The sequence below is a fragment of the Pyrus communis genome, chromosome 6, assembly GCF_963583255.1.
Source record: "Pyrus communis chromosome 6, drPyrComm1.1, whole genome shotgun sequence".
In the NCBI taxonomy this organism is placed as follows: domain Eukaryota; kingdom Viridiplantae; phylum Streptophyta; class Magnoliopsida; order Rosales; family Rosaceae; genus Pyrus; species Pyrus communis.
The window spans coordinates 26,654,637-26,676,036 of NC_084808.1; the positions used below are offsets into that span (position 1 = coordinate 26,654,637).

General features: G+C 35.6%; 2 protein-coding genes across 4 annotated transcripts; one reads left to right on the top strand and one right to left on the bottom strand.

The window, feature by feature from the left end:
* Nucleotides 1-1,122: 1,122 nt before the first annotated feature.
* On the top strand, nt 1,123-3,613 carry LOC137738404 (uncharacterized). 3 transcript variants are annotated; one of them, XM_068478042.1, is made up of 7 exons: nt 1,123-1,424; nt 1,613-1,649; nt 2,041-2,277; nt 2,379-2,426; nt 2,764-2,938; nt 3,023-3,209; nt 3,298-3,613. In XM_068478042.1, exons 1-7 carry the CDS (start codon nt 1,123-1,125, stop codon nt 3,368-3,370), a joined length of 1,059 nt encoding a protein of 352 aa, XP_068334143.1. In that variant the 3' UTR covers nt 3,371-3,613. The 3 variants fall into 3 exon arrangements, with proteins under 3 accessions (XP_068334143.1, XP_068334142.1, XP_068334144.1); XM_068478041.1 differs by having other exon boundaries at nt 2,764-3,209; XM_068478043.1 differs by lacking the exons at nt 3,023-3,209; nt 3,298-3,613 and having other exon boundaries at nt 2,774-2,959.
* A 5,677-nt stretch (nt 3,614-9,290) lies between these two features.
* Nucleotides 9,291-12,708, bottom strand: LOC137737189 (amine oxidase [copper-containing] gamma 2-like). Its single transcript, XM_068476593.1, has 4 exons — nt 11,135-12,708; nt 10,801-10,914; nt 9,903-10,453; nt 9,291-9,816 (listed from the first exon to the last, which is right to left on the bottom strand). Exons 1-4 carry the CDS (start codon nt 12,440-12,442, stop codon nt 9,606-9,608), a joined length of 2,184 nt encoding a protein of 727 aa, XP_068332694.1. The 5' UTR covers nt 12,443-12,708; the 3' UTR covers nt 9,291-9,605.
* Between the last annotated feature and the right edge of the window lie 8,692 nt (nt 12,709-21,400).

Sequence of the window (21,400 nt, forward strand, 5' to 3'; positions counted from 1 at the left end):
CATTTTATTTTGCTTATTTTTCATCAATTACCCCAGAAATTCATCATTCATTTCACTTTTGCATTTTGGCTCTCTCAATTTTTAATTCTGCTGGGTTGGTCTGCAATGGAAGTCATAAGTTCATAATTAACCGGAATTCTGAGGATTTTTTAAGAGCAAACATTCAAAATATTTTTTTTTCAAATTAAATATTTCTACTTAAAACATCTCACTCACAAACAAATTTTTATTTTTTTAAAGAACATATTTGCCAACAATTCATTCATTTCCCAAGGAACTCCTACTAGAAACTCTTTGTGTTTGAATAATAAGTTTAGTGCTTATGATCAAAACTGTTTATAATATAAATCACTACGTAAAGATCACCACTACAAAAAATGAATTAAAACTATGACCGTTTAGTCAATCTATTGTAGCAAATACATAGACGGTTCGTAATGTTTTTACTAATTTCGTTATTTTGTTTTTATACAGTTTCATGACCAAACGACCTTATTTTTAATTAATTTTTTGAAGAGACAATATTTATAAAGTGATTTATAATATAAACGATTCTGATCATAAATACAAAATTCTATAAATCGGTAACAAACAATTTTGAGTAGAAACTCATGTTCATCATTTCAGTAGCCAAATGTTATTCTTTTCCATTTATTTCAAAGAAATCAACGTATCACAATCCATTTATTAGTTGTAAAATGGCCTCGTTGATTTTAGTTTTACGAAAATAAATTCAAGGGACGATTTTGAGGCAATTGATTTGCAAAAGTTTTGCTCTTTCTTTTTTCTTTTTTTTTTTCCTTTCTTTTTCCCTTTGATTTTCTTTTTTTGTTGTCCCGTATGATTATCCGACAAGAATTCCTTGCTCTATATCTCTTTGTCGTGCCCTTCAAATCTTTCTCTCTTAAAACAGGAATTAATTCAAACACTTTTATCTCTAAAAACCCAAATGGAAAACCTTTTTTTTTCGTTTCAAGAGAATTCAAACACAAATCTTTTAAAGCTGCATGCTTTAAACTCCTATATGATTCAAATATTCTCATAAACTTTACCACGCACTACAATTCTCTCCAGACCACTTAAATAACACCCTCTGTCAAAAAAATTTCCACGGATAAAAAAATGGGGTCTGCAACATCGTCTATGGCTGCAAAGTTTGCATTTTTCCCACCGGACCCTCCGTCATATGACACGTACGTCGACGAACCAACCGGGAAAATGAGGATCTCCAATGTTCTTCCCCGAGACGACGTTGATGTGGTGAGGCTGAGCACAAAAAAAGGGAATGAGATTGTGGCCATGTATGTCAAAAATCCATGTGCTTCACTCACTCTTCTGTACTCCCATGGAAACGCTGCTGATCTTGGTCAGATGTACCACATTTTCACTGAGCTTAGCCTTCATCTGGGTGTCAATCTCATGGGGTCAGTCTATATATATTATATCAGTTTTCATATGTTTTTTCTTCTAATATTTTCCGAAAGTGATTTATGTGCAGAATTATTCATTTTTGACATTTAAATTAAATAAATCAAATGAAAATCATCTCGTTGTTTCTTTGTTGCTTATCCAGATTAGTTTTGATTTTTTTTTTCTTGTGCTATATTTGCAGGTACGATTATTCTGGCTATGGACAATCTTCTGGAAAGGTATAATCTGCCTACAGTTAACTAGTTCCTATATAAATTTCTGTAACTAAATCAATTGTGTCAAATCCAGTGTTTAACTGAACACGTGTCACTATTTGACATGACCTAATTTGGCATGTTCTGAATCCCGATTATTTCGTAAAGAACTGTTTGTTTACTTCTTTGTTCTGGATTGGGAAAAACAACAGTACCATTAGCAATTTGATGGTCCCAAGTTTATGGATAGATTACTTCCATATCCCGGGGGTAAATCCCCTCTTTTTTTCGCTCGTCAGTTAGCTAGGACAAGTGAGAAAGCGAAAAAGAAGATGAGACATATTCCGGGACACGAGAGGTTATTTCTCCAATTTTGTACCATATTGATGATAATGTGCCCTTTACTATCAACTAGCCAAGTGAGCAGGACACATATGCAGACATAGAGGCAGCATACAAATGCCTTGAAGAGAAGTTCGGTGTAAAGGAGGAAGATGTCATTCTGTACGGACAGTCAGTTGGAAGCGGACCTGCTTTGGATTTGGCCGTTCGTTTGCCTAACTTGAGGGCTGTTGTTCTTCACAGTCCAATATTGTCCGGCCTCCGAGTAATGTACCATGTCAAGAAAACATTCTGGTTTGACATTTACAAGGTTTAAACCTCGTACTTTTCCACTTTTATTGAACAAGACCAGACTTTTCGTGGACTGGATTATCGAATTCTGTTATTGAATGTGCTTTGCTTCTGGTGTAGAATATCGATAAGATCCCACTTGTCAGTTGCCCAGTTTTGGTGATACATGTAAGTCTTCATCTTTATTTCTATGTGGTGATTTAATTACTTACGAAGTTACAATATGCATGGATTCCGACTATGGAACAAACGTCTTTTCAATAAAGAACTAATGGAAATTTTTGCTCTAATCCTACCACATCTTTTAGCACTTGAATAGTTGCAGTTTTGGTAATTCATGCATGTCTTCATCCACTAGTTCTTTATAGAATAGGCGTTAATCTTTTAATAAAGAACGGACATCCTGCACAAGAGAATTTATGTTCCAACTATAGCCTTGGAGTTCTCGAACCTACCACATTTCTTGGAATTGAATCCCAAACTCTTTTTTGTTAAAATGTTGTAGGGAACTGAAGATGAAGTTGTGGATTTCTCCCATGGAAAACAGCTGTGGGAGCTTTGCAAAGAGAAGTATGAACCTTTGTGGCTCAAAGGAGGCAACCATTGTAACTTGGAACTCTATCCGGAATACTTGAGGCATCTCAGGAAGTTCATATCTGCCATAGAGAAATTACCCCGTCTTCGAAATTCAACCGAACAAAGCGCAGATCAATCAGAGTCTCCTCTGAAGATTGAAGACATCGGGGACAAGGCAAGATCAAGCACTGACTTAAGGGACAAGTCTAGGTCCAGCACCGGGAAGCGAGACAAGTCTAGGCTAAGCACAGACAGTAGAGAAAGATCAAGTACAAGCACTGAAAAGAGAGAGAAGTCAAGAAAGAGCACCGATCGGTCTGGAAAGTTGAGGAGCAGCACAGATCAGTCGGAGAGGGCTAGAAATAGCTTCGACCGGTAAGTTGATTATCGATGAATCTATGTTTTCTTTTCCATTTCGTCTACAGTTTTTGTTAATGCTGACTATTGAAATCCATGGTGGTAGATTGGGAGACATGGTGAGGTCAGTTGGATTGTGTAACGTTGATTGTTTGAAGCAGGCGGCTTTGGAGGCTTGAGTGCTCTCATCCTTCGGATTGCAACTAGTTTATAGACCACTACATGTTTGGTTGACGGGATGTTTGGCTCAAGGGAAATTGTAACAGCTCACCGAAGCTCCGCTCCTCGTGGGGTTTACCTTTCTAATCCAATCCAATCCGATCCTAAGCACCAAACGTTTGACCCTCGAGACTATCCTAGTCTCTTGTGATTTGTTTTCTTCTGAATTTTTGAATGTTTAACTGCAGAAGTTAAATTATACATTGACCATTTTGGAATCGTTATATCACTTCACTAAAAAGCTATGTTTCAGATTGTCTTGGTTGAAAGAGTTGAGTTGACAAAAGGTGGGGGAGAGTTTCCAAAAACTAATTAGACCCTAGAGTTTTTACTTCTCAGCTCTTGAACTTAAATTGGTATTTAATTGCTAATACAATCAGACAAACGTTTACTAGCTCAATTTGTTAAAAATATTCACTTCTGCATTCATGTTTGATTCTCCTCTTCCCTAATGTTACTTATATCAAAAGAACAAAATTGCAATTACGTATACAAGACAAGGCCGATTGGCGACTATTTTTGGATTTTGGTCATGCTATATAAATTAGTGGTCCCTGCAAAGGTTTTACTTGGTAAACTCTGGTCTTATATTGGGATTGGAATTTTGATCTGGTACTGATGAATTGCACGATGACTGTTAAAGAAGGTTGAAATATCTCTGTGAGTCTTTTCCGCCTCTTGAAGAATGGACTGACGTGGCGAAATCACCAATGAGCCCTTTTTCAAAGTGAAAGAAAAATGGAAAATACAGAAGATAAAGTTGAAGGTGGAATGGCGGATAATATCTAGGCCTCACAAACTCCATAGAAGAAAACTCGGAGTCCAAACAAAACGTAAAACCTCCACAGTGTTGTACTTTCTAGACCACTCCACTCTCCCTACTTAGAACATCCCCAATGGGGGCTTTATCCTCCATGAGCCTACCATATTTTTAGTCTTAGCGAGAAATGTCATCTCCAATGAGCCAGAAAATAGGGCTAGATCCACCACTGGGGTTAGCAACTTTCTTTTTTGGGTAGCATAAAATCAGGTTACATCTAACCCCAAAAAACAGTGGGTCTCACAAAAAAAGTAGAAACCCATATGAGCAAAATTCTATCACTCTCCCTCCACTTGCAAATACACTTATACTCTCCTTTTATTATTTTTTAATTCTTTTTTCTTACTTATTTTTCTTGCAATTTGGCTAATTAATGATTGTTTTAAATTTCATAAGAATTAAAATTTCAAATTGATATAACATTCATGGGCATTGATCGGTGAAATTTTCAAATAATTTTTTTCAAAATTGTATGTGTGTTAGGTAAATTATTGTGTTATACGTGAAAATCAAATTATTTTAGAGGGCAAAGTGGGAGTTTGTTTCTTTCAATGAATGAGATTAAGATAAAGGAATCTAATCCAACGAACGATTCATAAGTGATGAAATCAAACTTTGTCACCATTTAAACTTTTTAGGTTGAAGGGTTCATATAAAAAAAAATATATATTTAAGATAGCACGTCCAAAAATCAACTTAAGAAAAGCTAACAAAAAAAAAAACATCGCTAAATCAAATTACTATATAAATAAATATATATAGCCCCAAAGCCCGAAAGATATAGCCCCTCATTGAGAGATATTCTTTTATAAAGCCCCAAAGATTCCTCGAAGCTCTAAAATGGGCTATATCCACCACTTTTCTAGCTCCATATAGAGCCCCTCACTGGAGATGCTCTTACAAGCTATGATGAAAGAAACTTTGCGCTTGCACCCAGCCTTGCCTCTGTTAGTCTCTCATTGCCCAAGTGAAACATGCATTGTGGGAGGCTACACTATTCTGAAAGGGTCTCAGATTTTCATCAATGTTTGGGCCATACTAGAGACCCTTCGATTTGGGAAAACCTGTTGGAGTTCAATCCGGAGAGGTTCTTCGACACCAAATGGGACTACAGTGGGAAGGACTTCAACAAATTTCCATTTGGTTCGGGCAGAAGAATATGTGTTGGGATTGCAATGGCTGAGAGCATGGTGATGCATTCACTTGATACACTTCTGCATTCTTTCGATTGGAAATTGCCAGAGGGAGAGAAGTTGGATCTTTCTGAGAAGTTTGGGTTGTGTTGAAGAAGAAGCTTCCTTTGGTTGCCATCCCAACTCCAAGGTTATCAGATCCAGCACTCTATGAGTAGAACAATGCTGCTATCAAATTCCTTAAAATACTTCACTTGTAATAATTAATACCAACTTAAGCACAAAAATATTTCTCGAAAGCTGCACGTTTACGATAATGTTCTCTTGTGAGACATCGGTATATCAATTATGAATTTATACCAAACTTTTGTTCCTAGATATTTCTAGGTATAAGAGCATTTGTTTTGAAAACCTCAAGCTTATGTTCCTCTTTCTGCAATTTTCTTTCTCAAGCATTTCCAGATTTGATTTGTTTTATTTATCTTCTTTGTTAAAATGATGAAAAATGATATTTCAAATTGCTCAAGTCTGAAGGGTAGGACTAATCCCCAATAAAACTCGGGAAAGCTAAGTTACACATGAAATGAATATCAAGAATCTTCTTAAATAGAATTAGTCGATGCCTCTATTAAGAAGATTTTGAAGAAATTGTTTTAGTAAAAAGGTTTAACATTAGGATTTGGAGGTAACTTGAATGTTGTTGAATGAATCTATTTGTTGGTTTATATAAAAATAGATGTAGCATGATTAGGGTAAAAATATTGTTAGTCGATGGGCGGCATTATTTTATTATTTTATTTTGAACAAACAATATTATCTTCACAATAGACTAGCAATAATGTGATTCAAATTTATCTTTGACGAGAATCGAATATAAGGCCTTTCACTAACAAGTGAAGAAGAATACCACTAACCGTTGTACTAAGTGGCAAAACATGCTTAATTTATTTCTACTCAAATGATACCGCTGAAATTAGTATCTTTGATGTTATCAATAACCAGAAAAAAGAAATGGAAGCCTTAAGTTTAAGGGAGTGTATTGTATATGACTCTTAGGCCTCGTTTGGCAACTCGGATTGTACAGACTATTTCAGTCGGATAGAACAAATAGTCTAGTATTGACTAAATTAGTCGGGCGTTTGATGTTATGTCAGATTAATTTGTCCATCGCATAATACGTTGGACTATAATTATTATTTTTTTTAAATCACATAATAATTGTTGTTAAAATGAAAAAACGGAGAAAAACAGAAGTAAAAAAAAAGTAATTAAATATCATTAAGACAAAATTAAAAAAAAAAATTAGAAAAAAAGGGAAGGTGAAAACCCAGGTCTCTTCCCAACGTGCCTTCCTTTCTTCACCATCTTACCCAAGCTTCAAATTACACCCTTCCATACGAACCCACTTCCTCATTTCTTCAATCACTCAAAACCCACATCGATTCACCAACCAAAACAACTACTGATTAAATTGAAGATCCAAGTTGATGAAGAAAAGAAATCAATTTGTGGCATTGTCCGAGTTAACCGAAACCGTCGGAGTTGGATCCAACGCTGTTGGTGACGGAAGATGATTGAGTTGCTAAGCTTGTTGTTGTTGACGATCGATCGGGCTTCTTGATCTCAACTACCTCTTCGTCCACATCGTCGTGCTTTGACGTCGACGGCTGAAATGTGACAGAAAAAGAAGCGATTAATAATACCAAGCTTTGGGGTTGTATTAATTGTCAAGTGTCAACCGTACTAAATTTGATAGATGGTATAATTAAGCGGGTGCTTATTTAATATGAGAGTGCACCAAACAATGGCTACCATATTGTGAATCCTCTCCGATGCTTAATATGATGTGCCAAACTAGACTTTAAATTCAAGTGTATTCAATCATGGTTTTGTTGGAGACTAATACAAGTCACCCTGTATTGAATAAAGTTTTTTTTTATGACTTTTAAAAAGTCTACAAAAATCTTGTAGTATTATATTATGACTTTTTTACCAACCTACAAAAGTCTGGATGTATTCAATATTTCATTCATTTTAAAGGATTTTAAAAATGGAGTTTTACCGAAACACTTCCGGTACTGTTCACTTTTAACGAAAAACCACATTTTTACCTTTCCCTGGTACTCTTCACTACACCTTTATTTGTCATTTTTCATTAAAACTAAAGTTTTTTTTAGACTTTTCGTTAGTTTTTCATTTTAAAAAAGTCATGGACTTTCAGAGACTTTGATGTGTTTTATGGTATACTTGTTGTAATAATAAATCCAACCTCTCCTCCTAAATTTTTGATGGATTTTGTTTTATTACTTCTAATGATTACTCCACCATCCGTCATGATGCAATAAGAATCAGATATCTCCACTTCTGCAACACCATGTCGTCACCATTGATACCGCTACCGTCACAATCATCTCACTTCTTCTACTAGCACCTTGTCATACAGTCATCACCGTGTCACAAGCTCCTAGAACCTTATTTAAGCCTCCAGAACCTTATTTAAGCCTCCACCGATACAACCAACATGATCGCCACTTGAAATAATACCATGTTAACTTACCTGCTGCTACCGCCACTCCCTCCACTACCTCTACTACCACCACATTGTCACAACCATCATCATCATAACCTTCTGCGACCATTTTATCGTCGCCGGCCCCGCCTATGACTGTTGACACTGCCATTATCATGATCGCCACCTTTACTTCCCTCTTATATGCCCATCCCCACTCCACCCCCACTCCACCACTCTAGCACGACATTAGAAACACACAATTTACAAGAATTTGGAATAAAAAGATATAATGTTTATGGGTTAAGGATTCTTTCATATGTCTAACAATTTTGGTCATATCAGGAAAAAGTAAATTACATAAGTGTAACATTACTTACTCCTAATTAGTTTCTTAACCAAAAAAGAGGTATAATTATTACAAAGTTTGTTAAATTCTCTTGAACTCTAAAAAAAGTCGAGCATTAAACTCTCAAAAATATATAGGAGTCTATCAAGAAAAAGTGTGTGGATTTCAATAAAAGTCTATGAATTCTACAAAAGTCTTGTCACATAAAAAAGGTTGGAGCTCTAGAATTTTCATGCAAAAGTGATGTTGGTATATCTTAGTCGATCACGTACTACTTTATAATATATTTTGTGTATATATAGGCATATCAATGTTGAATATAAGTTCCACATTTAGGAATTAAGAAAATAAAATACGATATATAAGTTTATGATTTCACTTTTAATAACATCGAAATATTTTGTAATAAAATTCAACATTAGAATATTAGTATGGTTAGGAGTGAATCAAATGATCCGTCTCTTTAAATTTCTGACAAATCGATTGCATTATTAGAAAATATAAAACTTGAGATATATTTGGAAATTTAGAACTTGAGACCTTGTCCAAGTAGGTATATGATACCACTAGAAAAATCAAGTATGGAGGTAGGCATGCATAGAAATGATGGTACCATTTAGACAACCCTAGGTCATCACCACCATGTTAACCTGCCGAAACAGCCGGTCTGTCCATTTTTATTCCACCATGTTAACTAACCAAACACAAAATAACGTCTCACACTAACCAAATCAGCCAAACCGTTGCGATTCCTCCACAGAAAACAGCGGGAAAAAACAGGCTAACCATCCTTCTAAAGGATCGGATCGCGATGAAAACACCAAGACGCACACAGAGATGCATAGAAAAAGAAAGATAGAAAAACAGAGAGAATAAAAAAAGAGGAGAGAGCTAAATGAAAGATGCTTCCAGCATCTTCTCCACAAAACCCGATAGCCACGCACGTGCAACACACATGACCAAGGGCAGAATTAACACCAATGCACAAACTTCAACACTGAAAATTGCAAGTTGCCACAGAAAAGAAAGTTAAAAAAAAATAAAAAATTCAGTTGAAAATCATAATGAATGAAGGGCTAATGAGATGGGAGGTGAGTGGGTTGTGGTTTATTATTAAAATAAGATAAATCATTATAAGAAAGTACTTTTATAGTAAAAATTAGCCACAAACTTCAACACTGAAAATTGCAAGTTGCCACCGAAAAGAGAGGTAAAAAAAAAAAAAAAAAAAAAAAAAAAAAAACCCCAAAATTAGCATCAAAGCTAATTTCATAGAAAATCCCAAAGTGGGCACATATGGAGGAAACTTTCTACAAGCAACTCATCATAAATACATCTTTGAGGTTAAAGCAACGGATTTCATGTGGAATGCGCTCTACCTTAATTAAGCTGAAGCAGCAGCCGTGCAAACGGGTAGATCTGTGGCAACGTTAGGCGGAGTCCGAAGTATGGGGTTACTCTCAAAGAAATTGACAGGTTTGATATCGAAGCTAGATGACACAGTTGGCATTATAGGGAAGTCTTCTTGACAGGGTATGTGATGAAACCCTAATGTGTACCAAACCACAATGTCCTTGTTCTCGATTGGTCGGTCCCTACAATATCAAAATGAATCGAATTGTATCAGTATTGTGTACATGTGATCAGTAAATTCAATGCAAATAAATGAGTATGTAGGTACCTGTTAGACCACACGGCAAGCGTATCTTCGCCCGTGCTTTGGTCTACAAACAACCCACCCGCCCATTGTTCACTCCTATTGTATGGGGTAACCCAAATTTGATTGTTTGTAAAAGCACCTCTCTTTTGGGGAGGGTCGTCAAGATCAAGCAAGCTAGCAGCAGTGCCACCGGGAACCAACTTGTACCCTACAGGGTTTCCAATCCGTGTCTTTTTCGACGGGTTGATCACGTGGAATTCGGACGGGTCGTAGAGTTTGAGCTTAATCTGTGCATCTTTCTCAGTTTTGGCAACGGTTTTAGTAGCTTTCAAGTAGCTTTTCCTTGGTGATTCAGTTGGGGGGTTAGACTGCCTTTGGAGATTCACCTTCATAAAGGAGTTATCTGAGCCGTCCACGTCCATATCAAGATGAAATGTGACGTAATGATCGTGAATAACGCCAATAACGTTCTCCGACAAGAGGGTGCCATAGAGATTCTCTGGGCTAGATGAGACTTGGTTCATGTTCTCATAGGAGGTGCCTTTCACCATCAAAATGCCACTAAGTCCAACCTATATGTTTGTTGCACACACGTATTATATGTAGCATTAACAATCTTAACATACAAAATATTATGGTGAATTTCCTTAAAAATACAATAAATGACAGGATTAGTCCATCGGTCAATTCTAATTATTCAAGCTTGTAAGACTCATAAATAAACGACCACAATCAAAGATATTCATGCTTGCGAGACTCATAAAGTAGAAACAAGCACAATCAATCAGGTGATATGTCATGCACTATTAATCCTAATTACACTCTAAGAGAATATATATATCAGGATTTTAATCAAACTCAAAAGGAAACATAAAATGCAAAAATGATTGTAATTATAGGAGAAGTAATCACCACTAACCTTAACTCTGATTAGTCCGTCTGTTTGGAACTCCCAGTCGACGATATAATCATAGTTAGCAACTGATGCTGCCATTCTAACTACCAAGGTCACCTTTGGCCTCACTTCCCTAACCTGTCACAACGCATTATTTTTGTACTAATTATATATTATCATCGCCAATGCTATTTACTTGCATAAAACCGATGCACTTGCTAAAAACATCCTAATATACTAAATATTTTGTTTAATAGAAATGAAATTACATGTATAGATGAGTCTTACTTCTATTCAAAATATTAATAATGTAACATAAAACTAATAAATACGACACATGTAACATTAAGTTCCTCACCTCCATGCCCGTTATTGGACACTCTGTGTGCCGCCACCCGATATCGCCCGTATAGCTCTCGAATATGCAAACCATGTTTGATCGGACGTATGGTTTTCCATCAGCTGCCGCAAACACACCATCCATATAGTAGGCGTTACGCGGACAATCATTAAGCGGCTCCAGAGGCATTCCCTGTAACCCGAACCCGTATTCGCCGGCATCCATATAGGTCTTAAAGTACCACGCATCGGTGGGGTCCATGTAAGGCACAAACAACTCTGACGTAAACCCTTTGTACATCACATCCCTCAACTCCCCGGTATCCGGGTCCCGAACTTTGGCCCGGGATACGATGACGCCCGCCCTGGCGTCAGGCTTCAAGTGAAATTCCCAATTTGCCCATTTGACCAAATGATCATTTTCTACCGTAAAACTCGGCCCATCCGGCTGTTCTATAGATATGGGCTTGATCACCTTTTTCACTTGATCGGGCCTTTGGGCTGAGTACCTATAATCTGTATTGGCGGCCTTTGGTATGGGGATGCTCCTGCCCTTATCCGAAATCTCCAGCACTTGTTTGGTGTCCAGGTCAACGAGAACAGTTAACCCTTCGATTGGACGCATGTAGAAGTTCACAGTATCCTTGGTGGAGTAGCACTGCACCTTAATCAACCTCCTGTTCTCGTTGGCCACGCCGTACCACCCCGTGGAAAGCGGGAGACACCTCAGGTCCGCCAGATCGACCCCGCGGTCGACGATCGTACGGTTGAAATCAGCGTTCTTGAGGGGGCTGAACGTGGCAGCGGTCAGCTCCTCCAGCGTCATCATCGGGTAACCGTAGTGGGAGCCGGTCTCGTGAACGGTCACCTCGGACGTGGTCAGGTCGACGGTTAGCACGAGCGACTTGCTGTCGACACGTGCGACGATAGAGGCCTTTCTGGGGAAGAGAGGGTCACCGTGCTTCCATCCGAGGACGAGGGACTTGTCGGGCTCCTGGAGCTCGACGGAGTGGAGCGCGTAGGAGGAGGTGGAGGTGAAGAGCGCGTGGGAGTTGAGGATGGTGCGGACGGCGTTGAGTTCTCGGATGGTGAGGGGGTCGAGAGGGTGGTGGGGGGTGTCGGAGCTGTGGTCTTTGAGGCGGCGCGTTGGGATATGGGGTTTGGATTGGATGCGGTTTTTGGAGGAGCACCAGGCGGAGTTTGTTGTGCAGTCGAGGAGGTCGGAGGCGTACGGCGGCGCGTAAGGGAGGTGGGACCAAGTGAAGAGGAGGACTAGGCTTATGCAGAGGGAAAGGGAGAAAAAACGCAGGAATCTCCGACCTTCCATGGATTCTGTGTTTCAGAGTTTGAGTGAGAGTGAGAGAGAGATCGTAAATAATGACAAGCTAGCTGAGAGCTGGGTTGAAATAGAGGGCATAGCTGGGTACAGGATAAGCGGCCGATGACACGAGGAAGATTCCAAACAAAAAGACGAAAAATATTAGGGAATTAGAATATGCAAATGTCGATTGTTGTGCATAACCGATCACCCATGCACTTGTTCATGTACTGCACGGTGACGTAACGTAACTTTCTTGGCTATCACAAACTTTATGAATTTTCGAGGGCTGAAATTATATTCTATGTATACCAAAACCTAAACTTCTGGTTACTGTTCTAGGATAGTGTGCGGATCAAAATACTACTCAAGTTAGTCTTCAGATATTACTTTTTGTTTTTTTGTACAGTAAAATTTCGAATTTGCCCTTTCTATTCACCCGTACCTCCATCTGCAGAGTCTTTCCTTTAGTCTTTTCTTAATTCTTTAAACCTATGTCTAGCTGGTGGGCAAATAAAAAAATATGATTAAAACCAGAGCACGTGGTTTTGTGGCATAACAAACAATAAAAATTTATACCTTCTTGATTTTTTAAACTCACGTATAGCCAGTGGGAAGACCAAAAAAATATTAAAACATGTGATACACAGTGAATTTACCCTGCTTTTTGTTCCGTTTCCCATATCCATCTCTGTTTTTTTCTATTGTTCCGTTTCCAACCTCCTCTTAGTTTTTTCTTTCCGTTCACTTATTTGATATGTGCGCGCTTATTTGGTTTCAAGAAACACTCATGTCCCAATTTTGGGGCTTTCATGCGCAGCTTTGCAAGCCCTTTGTGTTCAAGGTGTGTATATACAAGGTATATATTGATTTCATTTATCCAGATCCTATTTGTTCAGGTTTGTTAATTTTTCCTCTATTTTTATGAAATTGATTGATTAATTTTCGTTCGTTTTCAGTTTATGGCGAATTTGTGGTTTGTTGTTCTCAACTGTTGTCTTCTGCAGTTCGCAACTCTTTCCTTCCTTGGAGAACCTTGCATGCATTTTGTGAGTTTTTTTTTCAGATTTTTATCTTGGTTTCAAAAAAAAAAAAAAAATCTTCTGTTTTATTTAAAAATATTTAAGCTTGGTTCGATTACGTTATGTGCCTTAACAAACCTTCAGTTGCTTAACTTAGGACAGAATAATATGTCGATTAACAACTTCCGCTCCGCAAGCCAACACTCTCTCTTGCTTGCTTAATCTTACAAATTTGACGATATTATCTTTGAGAGAATCCATTAGAAAAATTAATCTTTTGTTTCTCCGATACTTGATTTTGGTGGTTTGTTTCTACTGATCCTTTGTTTCTTGGGCTTATTACACTTCTTTTTCGTTATTTTTGGTGCAGATATGAAGATGATTTGTAAAGATGCTGTGATTTCATGGTAAGTTTCTTTGAACGGATTTGAGAATTTGGGAAACGTAATGTTTCCTCTGACTTGGTTTTTGAATTCTGATATATAATCATATTTTAGAGTTTTCTATTGGGGAAACGTAAGGACCCGATTATCCTACATCGAAAAAATAGCGGCAGCGGGTCCTATTTAAAATGAATCTAATTGAAGAGACTAAGGATTGGGCACCTTTTACAAACTGCAGTACTACTACTCTTGCTGAGGTCGATTTCTTTTCCTCTCTGCTCTCTGAATCTTCATAACTTGCTTTTATGTGCATTTTTTTTTTGTTCATATTTAAAATTCATCTAACTGAATATTTGTAACCAAAAGGATTAATTTTTCTAATTGCCCAATTTTGCAAGTTTTGCATCATTGGAACATCAGGCCTATGTCATTGCTTTACCTAAGGTAGTTGAAATGTACAGATAATATCTTAGCTTTTAGTTTTTTTCTTCTTTGGCTGCTTAGAGATTATGTGTCATGAGCCTGGCTTTTCATAGTATAGCAAAAATTTGCATCTTTTTGTAAGCTATGAATTTAGCTTTTGGCTTCCTTGAACTCAAAATATAACATTTCAAGATTTATGTTGGTATGAAATTGTAATTCCTCACCCGTCATTACATTTTTTAACAGGGATTTCAGTTCATAGAACATTAAACTGCATAAATTTGAAAAAATCTACTTTTACAGATGGTAAAATCTTGGATTGCCAATTGAGGATATAGTTGCAATTTTGAATTCAGTCTACTTTCCGTGCATATGTGGTATGTATGTATGTATGTATGCACTAAAATCTCCAAAATATAAAATTCCAGTTTCATTCTCTCCCTTAAGAACGTTATTACTAAAATTAAAGAATATTTTTAGTTCAAAGTATGACTGCTATGTGTTTCTTTCATTGCTAGAAACTATGAGACATAATTCTGCAGAACTTAATTGATGACCGTATGGAAGCAATGAGAGAACTCTCCATATAATTCTTTAAATTTGGTTCAGTTTTGTCCTAGATATGCATACAATCATTATTTGTGAGATAATTAGTTGCATGGATGGCTTTTAGCTGTTTATTTGTTGATTAATTACATATGGTTCTTAAGGAATTATATATGATTTGTGAGGTTTGAGATCAATATCAATATCCATGGCCTGCCACAATCCCCAATTGTACCATATGGGCATAAATTTTGGCAAAAGTATGATTGATTCAACTACTACTTTTTGTCTTTGTTAGATTTTCTTTGTTTCACTGTGTTTTGCAGCTCATGGAATACTCTTCCCAAACTTCTTAATCAGTAAGCAAGTGGACGACATAAGTTTCTAAATTACAGGTTAGTTATCCATTTTTGAAAATCCTGTGCAGAGTAGTTGATAGATTTACATTATTTGAAAGTTTTTATTATTGTGATTGTGTTGTGCTTGTTGTGTGTTTGCTTAGCTTAATTATAAATTAGGGGTGGTTGAAAAATTGGAAATTTTATTCATGCATGTTTTTTGCCTTCTTCCCAGCATTCAGTTTGTTGTCCGGTGTTTCAGTTTTATTCATCTTAGCATCATTCACTATATTTAATCCGGTTTCATTTTTTAAATAGACTACCATTTTTGCCATTGTGCTGTTTGTGCAAAGAGGAGATATCTCATTACAAAGAACTTAATACAACAGAACATTTACTACTCTTAAAAGCATTATGTGAACTCCAAGCTCACGTCGGTCCTTAATTTTCATGTATTTTTTTATTTCTTTATGTCCAGGTGGTTTACATGGTTTTTAATGTTGGAAATTGGAAAAACTGTTTGTGTAATGTGTCCATCCTGTTGTAATATTTTAATGTTGGAAACTGCTGGTTGTGAATCTTTCGGAAGAAATTAGCCCTACGACGTAATAAAACAAGGTCATTTGTGGAGGAATGAGATTGAATTGTTTGCTTTGCTCAGGCAATTCAGTTTAGATTAATGGATGTTATAGTGCATTTTTGAAACCTAAACCCTATAGTCTATAGACTTCTCCACCATTATACAAAAACCGAAACATGTTATTGAAACTTCATTAATTAATTGATTAATTTCCCTCTTTTCTTTTCTTTTTTTCCGAATTAATTTCTACTTTATACCTATATTTTCGGGTTGGTTTAGGCTCTTTAACAATTAATTAAATTACGGGCAAGAAGATTAAAATACGAAGCTACTTGCCTTAGCAATTAAGTTACAAGCTACTTGCCTTAGCAATTAATTAATTTGAGACATCTTTTTATGTTTTTTTTAACAGACGATATTATCTAAACTAAGAGGGCCGGGTGGACTTAACCTCACAATAGGCTAGCAATAACGTGGTTCGAATTTGCCTTTGGTTAACACAGCTAATTGTAACAAGTGGTTGGAAATACACGGGGCACAAAGCCTAAGCATCAAGTGACCGAAATATTTTTTTCAAGTATCCAACCACTTGTATTTTGATATTTAGTGTACCGGGTTGTGTTTCGGTAAATTGAAAAATTATGGTCGAGAAAGGAGCGATTAGCACTAAATCATCCTTAATTCTAAATCCTTAGAATGATCTTCCTGCACGGTCACCAAAGAAAATTTAGTGTTGATGGAATAAATTATAATTTTTTTCACCGCCGCACAAATATATTTTGTTATGGAATTGGATTCCATCCGGATTCACTTTGTCAGAATTCTAGGAATCCTAATATCTTAGTCATTTATCGTGCGGTCAGAAATCATTTGATTTTTTTATTTACAATTAAACACAAATATAGTATATGACGAAAACTAACCGTATGATGTACGATGAACGGCTAGAATATACAGATCCCTAGAATCCCCATAAAATGGATCCGAAGATCATCCTCTTCCTTTTGTTGTGAATGAAAAGGGAATCATAATAATTATTAGTATTATTTTAAAATAATTTACCTATATTTAAATAAATGTAGGTAAATTGATTTGAATTCTATTTTTAGTTTGTACCGTTTTTAATATGCAACCTTTTTTTAATTTGAACTAATTTTCTTTTTAATTTTAATTTGTACTCATATATTAATTTTATTTTGTGCCCATATTTTTAAATGTTTATTTATACTCATAATTTATTTATAATGTACCCATTTTTCTTTATAAATGTACCATTTTGTTATATGTAAACTGTACCCATTTTTTCTTTTGTAAACATACCCTTTTTTTATGTAAAATGTACCCAATTTTTAATGTAAAATCTCTTATTTATTTATAATGTATAGATATTTTATAATAAAGTGTACCCTTTTACATTTTTTTTTAACACTATGGGTACATTCTTTTGACATTTATTATTTCAAAGTTATATTGTTACATGTTTTTATATATTTATATTCAATCAAAATTGTTGAGTATTTTCATTTTATTGTATTAGTTTTTAATTTATATGTAATTTAATATGGGATTTTAAATCCCATAACATGTCAAGTAGTTCAAACCCCGTTAGTGGCTATTCTAACATTTAATTTAACAAAATTTATCATTTGACAAAAAAATTAATATCAAACATATGAAAATACATATTAATAGCATAATGAGGTGTATAAAGTCAATGGACTTTGATAAAAAATTAAAACCATATTATTTTTCAATGTTTAATCAAAGTCCATTGACTTTGTACACCTCATCATTTTACTATTTATTATATTTCCATACCATCTTTTTTTTTTTTAATTAATAATTGTAATTTAAAATTGTTGATTGAAGTCCAGCATTTAAAGCACTCTGCCGTATTGTGTTTTTCATTTCAAAGTTGCTTTAATCAACAACATTTAAGGTATTTAATCCAAACCACTTAGTACTACGGTCTAGTGGTCTTTTTCTTCACTAGTAAATGAGAGGTCTTAGGTTTGATTCTCACCAAATGTGAATTTAAACCACATTATTGTTAGTCCATTGTGAGGCTTAGGGTTGGTTTGGTATTGCTGTGCTTTGAAAAAAAACTGCTTCTGTTGTGCTGTGAGAATAAGCTCATTTTTGCTACTTTACGTTTTCAGCTTTTTTCACCCAAAACTGTGAAAATAAGTTGCTTTTAAGTGTTTACCAAAAGCATTTTTGAGCTCAACTTTTTTTTATATCCACTTTTTATAAAAGCACCTCAGTACCAAACCAGTACTAAGCCCACCCCTTTCCCTTAGAGTAGATAATATCGATTGTTAGAAAAAAGTATTTAAATCCAAGAATTTATGTAATTCAAAATCCCAATAATTATGAAACTTAGTCAATCGTTCAAATCTAAAAAAAAAATTATGAATTTTAAAATTTGTGGGATTTTAGATTTACAAATCTCATGAATTATGCGACTTAAAAATAACAATGTATACAATAAACAATCGTGCACATATTTCTACAAATTTTATCGAGTAGTGTTATGGGTACATACAAAAGCAATGTACCCTAAATTCCAAATGGATACATACCAAATTTACAAGAAATATATAATAAACATTGTCTAAAAAGAAATAAAAGAGAAAAAACTCATGGGTACAATTAAAAACTCAAGGAAAACAAATGTACCACAATGTTTTGTAGGCATGCATATGGGTACATAAAATACAGCAACCAAAACTATTTGACGTAATATTCTCCAAAAAAACATTGTACCCATATTAATATGTAAAGCGAAATTGAACCAAATAAAACATGTTGTAGCCATAGAGATATTAGCATGAAATATAAAAGTGTAGCCCACCATAGGTTGAACAACCAAAATTAAAATTTCATAATGGAATATGGAAAGGGGAGGATGAAGGATCAAATGTTGCGATAAGCATAGGCTTAGGAGCAGGAAAGAAAAATAAAAAGAAGAGAAGAAGTTGACTGTTGCTAGGGTTGCCGCTGTTACAGAGAGAGAGAGAGAGAGAGAGAGAGAGAGAGAGAGAGAGAGAGAGAGTCTGAGGTATGTCTGGGATCTGGATGATGAAGAAGCATTGGGGGTTGGGGTGCTGTAGATTCCACCTCCTAGAGATCGCAGTTTTCCAGTTCATTTATACAATTATTTTTATCACTAAATTCTGTATTTTAGTATAAGCTCCCAATTTTCTGCTACTTTGATAGTTGAAGATTTTTCATTTGATGTCCTTTAATCCTTCATCTCCTGCAACTTTGATTGATTAGTTTGCAGTATTTACTGGGAATTATGCGGAGAAACTCGGCAAAAAGGTTGGTTCCAGAAAGGCAAATTCTAACTTTTAGGTCTATTTTCTCAAGGATTATGTCTAACAAAAATACGCAAATTTGAAACTATAATACAGTTGTTATAAATGATAGTCATTTTAGTATTTCTTGGCAAAATTGTATTAATCTGCTCATTTTCTTTACAACAAATGAATGTCTTAATAATTTTGAATTTGTCTATTTTTTTTTCAACTACAAGCTAATAATTACATGCATGAATGCTTACATGCGCAGTTGTATGTATGTGCATCTATTACTTTTATTGAACACACCACTACACAACCTATCCAATTAGATAGGTTTTGTATTTATTCATTTCACATACACACCTATATATCACGGTAAGATTTAATAAGGGTTTCCAGGGACGCTACCCACAAACATCACCTGATGATCAAATCCGGGAATGGGCTATAAAGAGATCCATTCGACAAGGGTCAGGGTTTGGGTTCACAGCGCAGAGGATTGAGTCCTCGCCCTGAACACAGTATGGCCTTAGGTAAAGGCCGCTTTGCAGGTGGACTATTCGGAAGATCACATTTTTCCTGGTGTTTGGTCCAACATTCAAAGGCTCGAATAGTGTGCAATCCTCTTCGTCTCGGTCTTCGTTTGGTGTCTTAGCAGTGGCTGGTTTGCTGCCCTCTTCAAGTATATATTTTCCGTTGGCGACATCTTTGATATGCACAAATCCAGTGGTTTGTGCATTCTCAACTCTGAAATTCGTGTCACAATCCTCTACGCAGAATTGGAGATCCCTTTTTGATTGATCTTTGCACAAGGTACGCAGTTCAGGTACCTGTGGTTTTTGTTTGATTTCGACATAAAAAGCGTTTGGTAGTATTGTTGCCATGTTGATTCTCAGGTGAAATTCAGTTACTCCTGTTAATGTAGAGAGGGATTGAGAAAATGATTAGGGTTTCAAGAACTAGAGAAAGAAAGTCTAAAACTGTTGTATTGATTTCTTATAGAAGAAGATATTACAATGAAGTATACATAGAGAACGAAGTCTCTAACTAACTAACTAACTAAAGTTTACAATCTTGTGAGTAGCATAAACCTAACCACTGTCTATATCCTTATAGCTCCAATCCTGCTATCATATTTATAGGCAGGCACAAACCCTCGCCATGCATGCATGCTACGCATTCTACCAAAGAGAATTGATGCCAGCTGTCACTGAAAGAATATTGGGACTGTTTGTTTTATTATTTGATATTCTGATAAGACAAGATTAGGATTATCTGATATTTTGAATAATATATTGCACAGAATATTCAAATTTATAGATAAGAGAGAATACGAGGAATTGAAAGATTAGGATATGGAATTTGTCCTTAGCCGATGATGGAATTTGGTCTTTCTGCGCAATGGACCCTTTCTTTTTTCGTTTGAAGGAAAAAAGTTTACACAAATATACACTACCATAAATTATCATTTGCTCAATGAAAGTTTGCTTTTTATGAATTATTTTTTATTGAGTCAAGACACTTTATCTGACCAAAAAATTTGGTCGGGCAAACTTGGTTAATGTTTAGGTTTTTATCAAAGGCTTTGTGGGACGATAAAAATTTGCAGGACAAAATAAATTTTGTCGGGTGATGCTTTGGTGCCAAGGTAAATATTAGTGCTTACTGTGTCACCATTTGATCACCGAATAATAAGTTCATCGGATTTTTGAACTTTATAGCTGCTGGACAAAAGTCCACAATGAATTGTCAAAAACCCCACGTAAACTTTTTTTGCTCGACATCGTTGTTAACTTTGCACAACGAACTATTTCGTCAGGCAAAACCCTTATCATTAAGGGACTATGGGTTATGTGCCTTCTTTTTCTCCTTCTCCTTTCTTTTCTTGTTCTTCCCCTGCGCTGCTATCCTGGAAAAAAAAAAAATCTATTAGAGATTTCAATAATATATATATATATATATATATGAATTGTAACTTTTGATTAAAAGACATGATCCTTACTCAAACTGTAGGAGTAGAATTAAAAGATGTAACTGGTCAGTATTTATTTTCTTGAAACTCTAAATAGAAGACATAAGTAAGAATGTCCGCACTCTGCTTCGGCTTTTAAGAATACCGTTTGAGAATACTGTTTACATATATAATATGTTTTATATATCAATATGTACATTATTTGATAAACTAAATTAGCAACATATTACAGTGATCAAAAGATTAAAAACATTATTCGAAATATTTTAGATAGATTATGAACATGTTACTAAATGTATATCTTCACTGTTTCCAGCTCATCTTCATCTTCATTATGTAGAGGTTTACGGTTTCAGCTAGTTCCTACAAATTTTTAAAAAGAAGAGTTTTTAGCAGGG

What these genes read in the sequence shown, in the direction of transcription:
- LOC137738404 (XM_068478041.1), top strand. Translation starts at nt 1,123, where the DNA reads ATGGGGTCTGCAACATCGTCTATGGCTGCAAAGTTTGCATTTTTCCCA. An exon ending in GCCCAGTTTTGGTGATACAT is followed by an intron (nt 2,427 to 2,763) that starts GTAAGTCTTCAT and finishes AAAATGTTGTAG; the next exon opens with GGAACTGAAGATGAAGTTGT. An exon ending in GCTAGAAATAGCTTCGACCG is followed by an intron (nt 3,210 to 3,297) that starts GTAAGTTGATTA and finishes CCATGGTGGTAG; the next exon opens with ATTGGGAGACATGGTGAGGT.
- LOC137737189 (XM_068476593.1), bottom strand. Translation starts at nt 12,442, where the DNA reads ATGGAAGGTCGGAGATTCCTGCGTTTTTTCTCCCTTTCCCTCTGCATA. An exon ending in GTCCAATAACGGGCATGGAG is followed by an intron (nt 10,915 to 11,134) that starts GTGAGGAACTTA and finishes GCGTTGTGACAG; the next exon opens with GTTAGGGAAGTGAGGCCAAA. An exon ending in CTTGCCGTGTGGTCTAACAG is followed by an intron (nt 9,817 to 9,902) that starts GTACCTACATAC and finishes TTGATATTGTAG; the next exon opens with GGACCGACCAATCGAGAACA.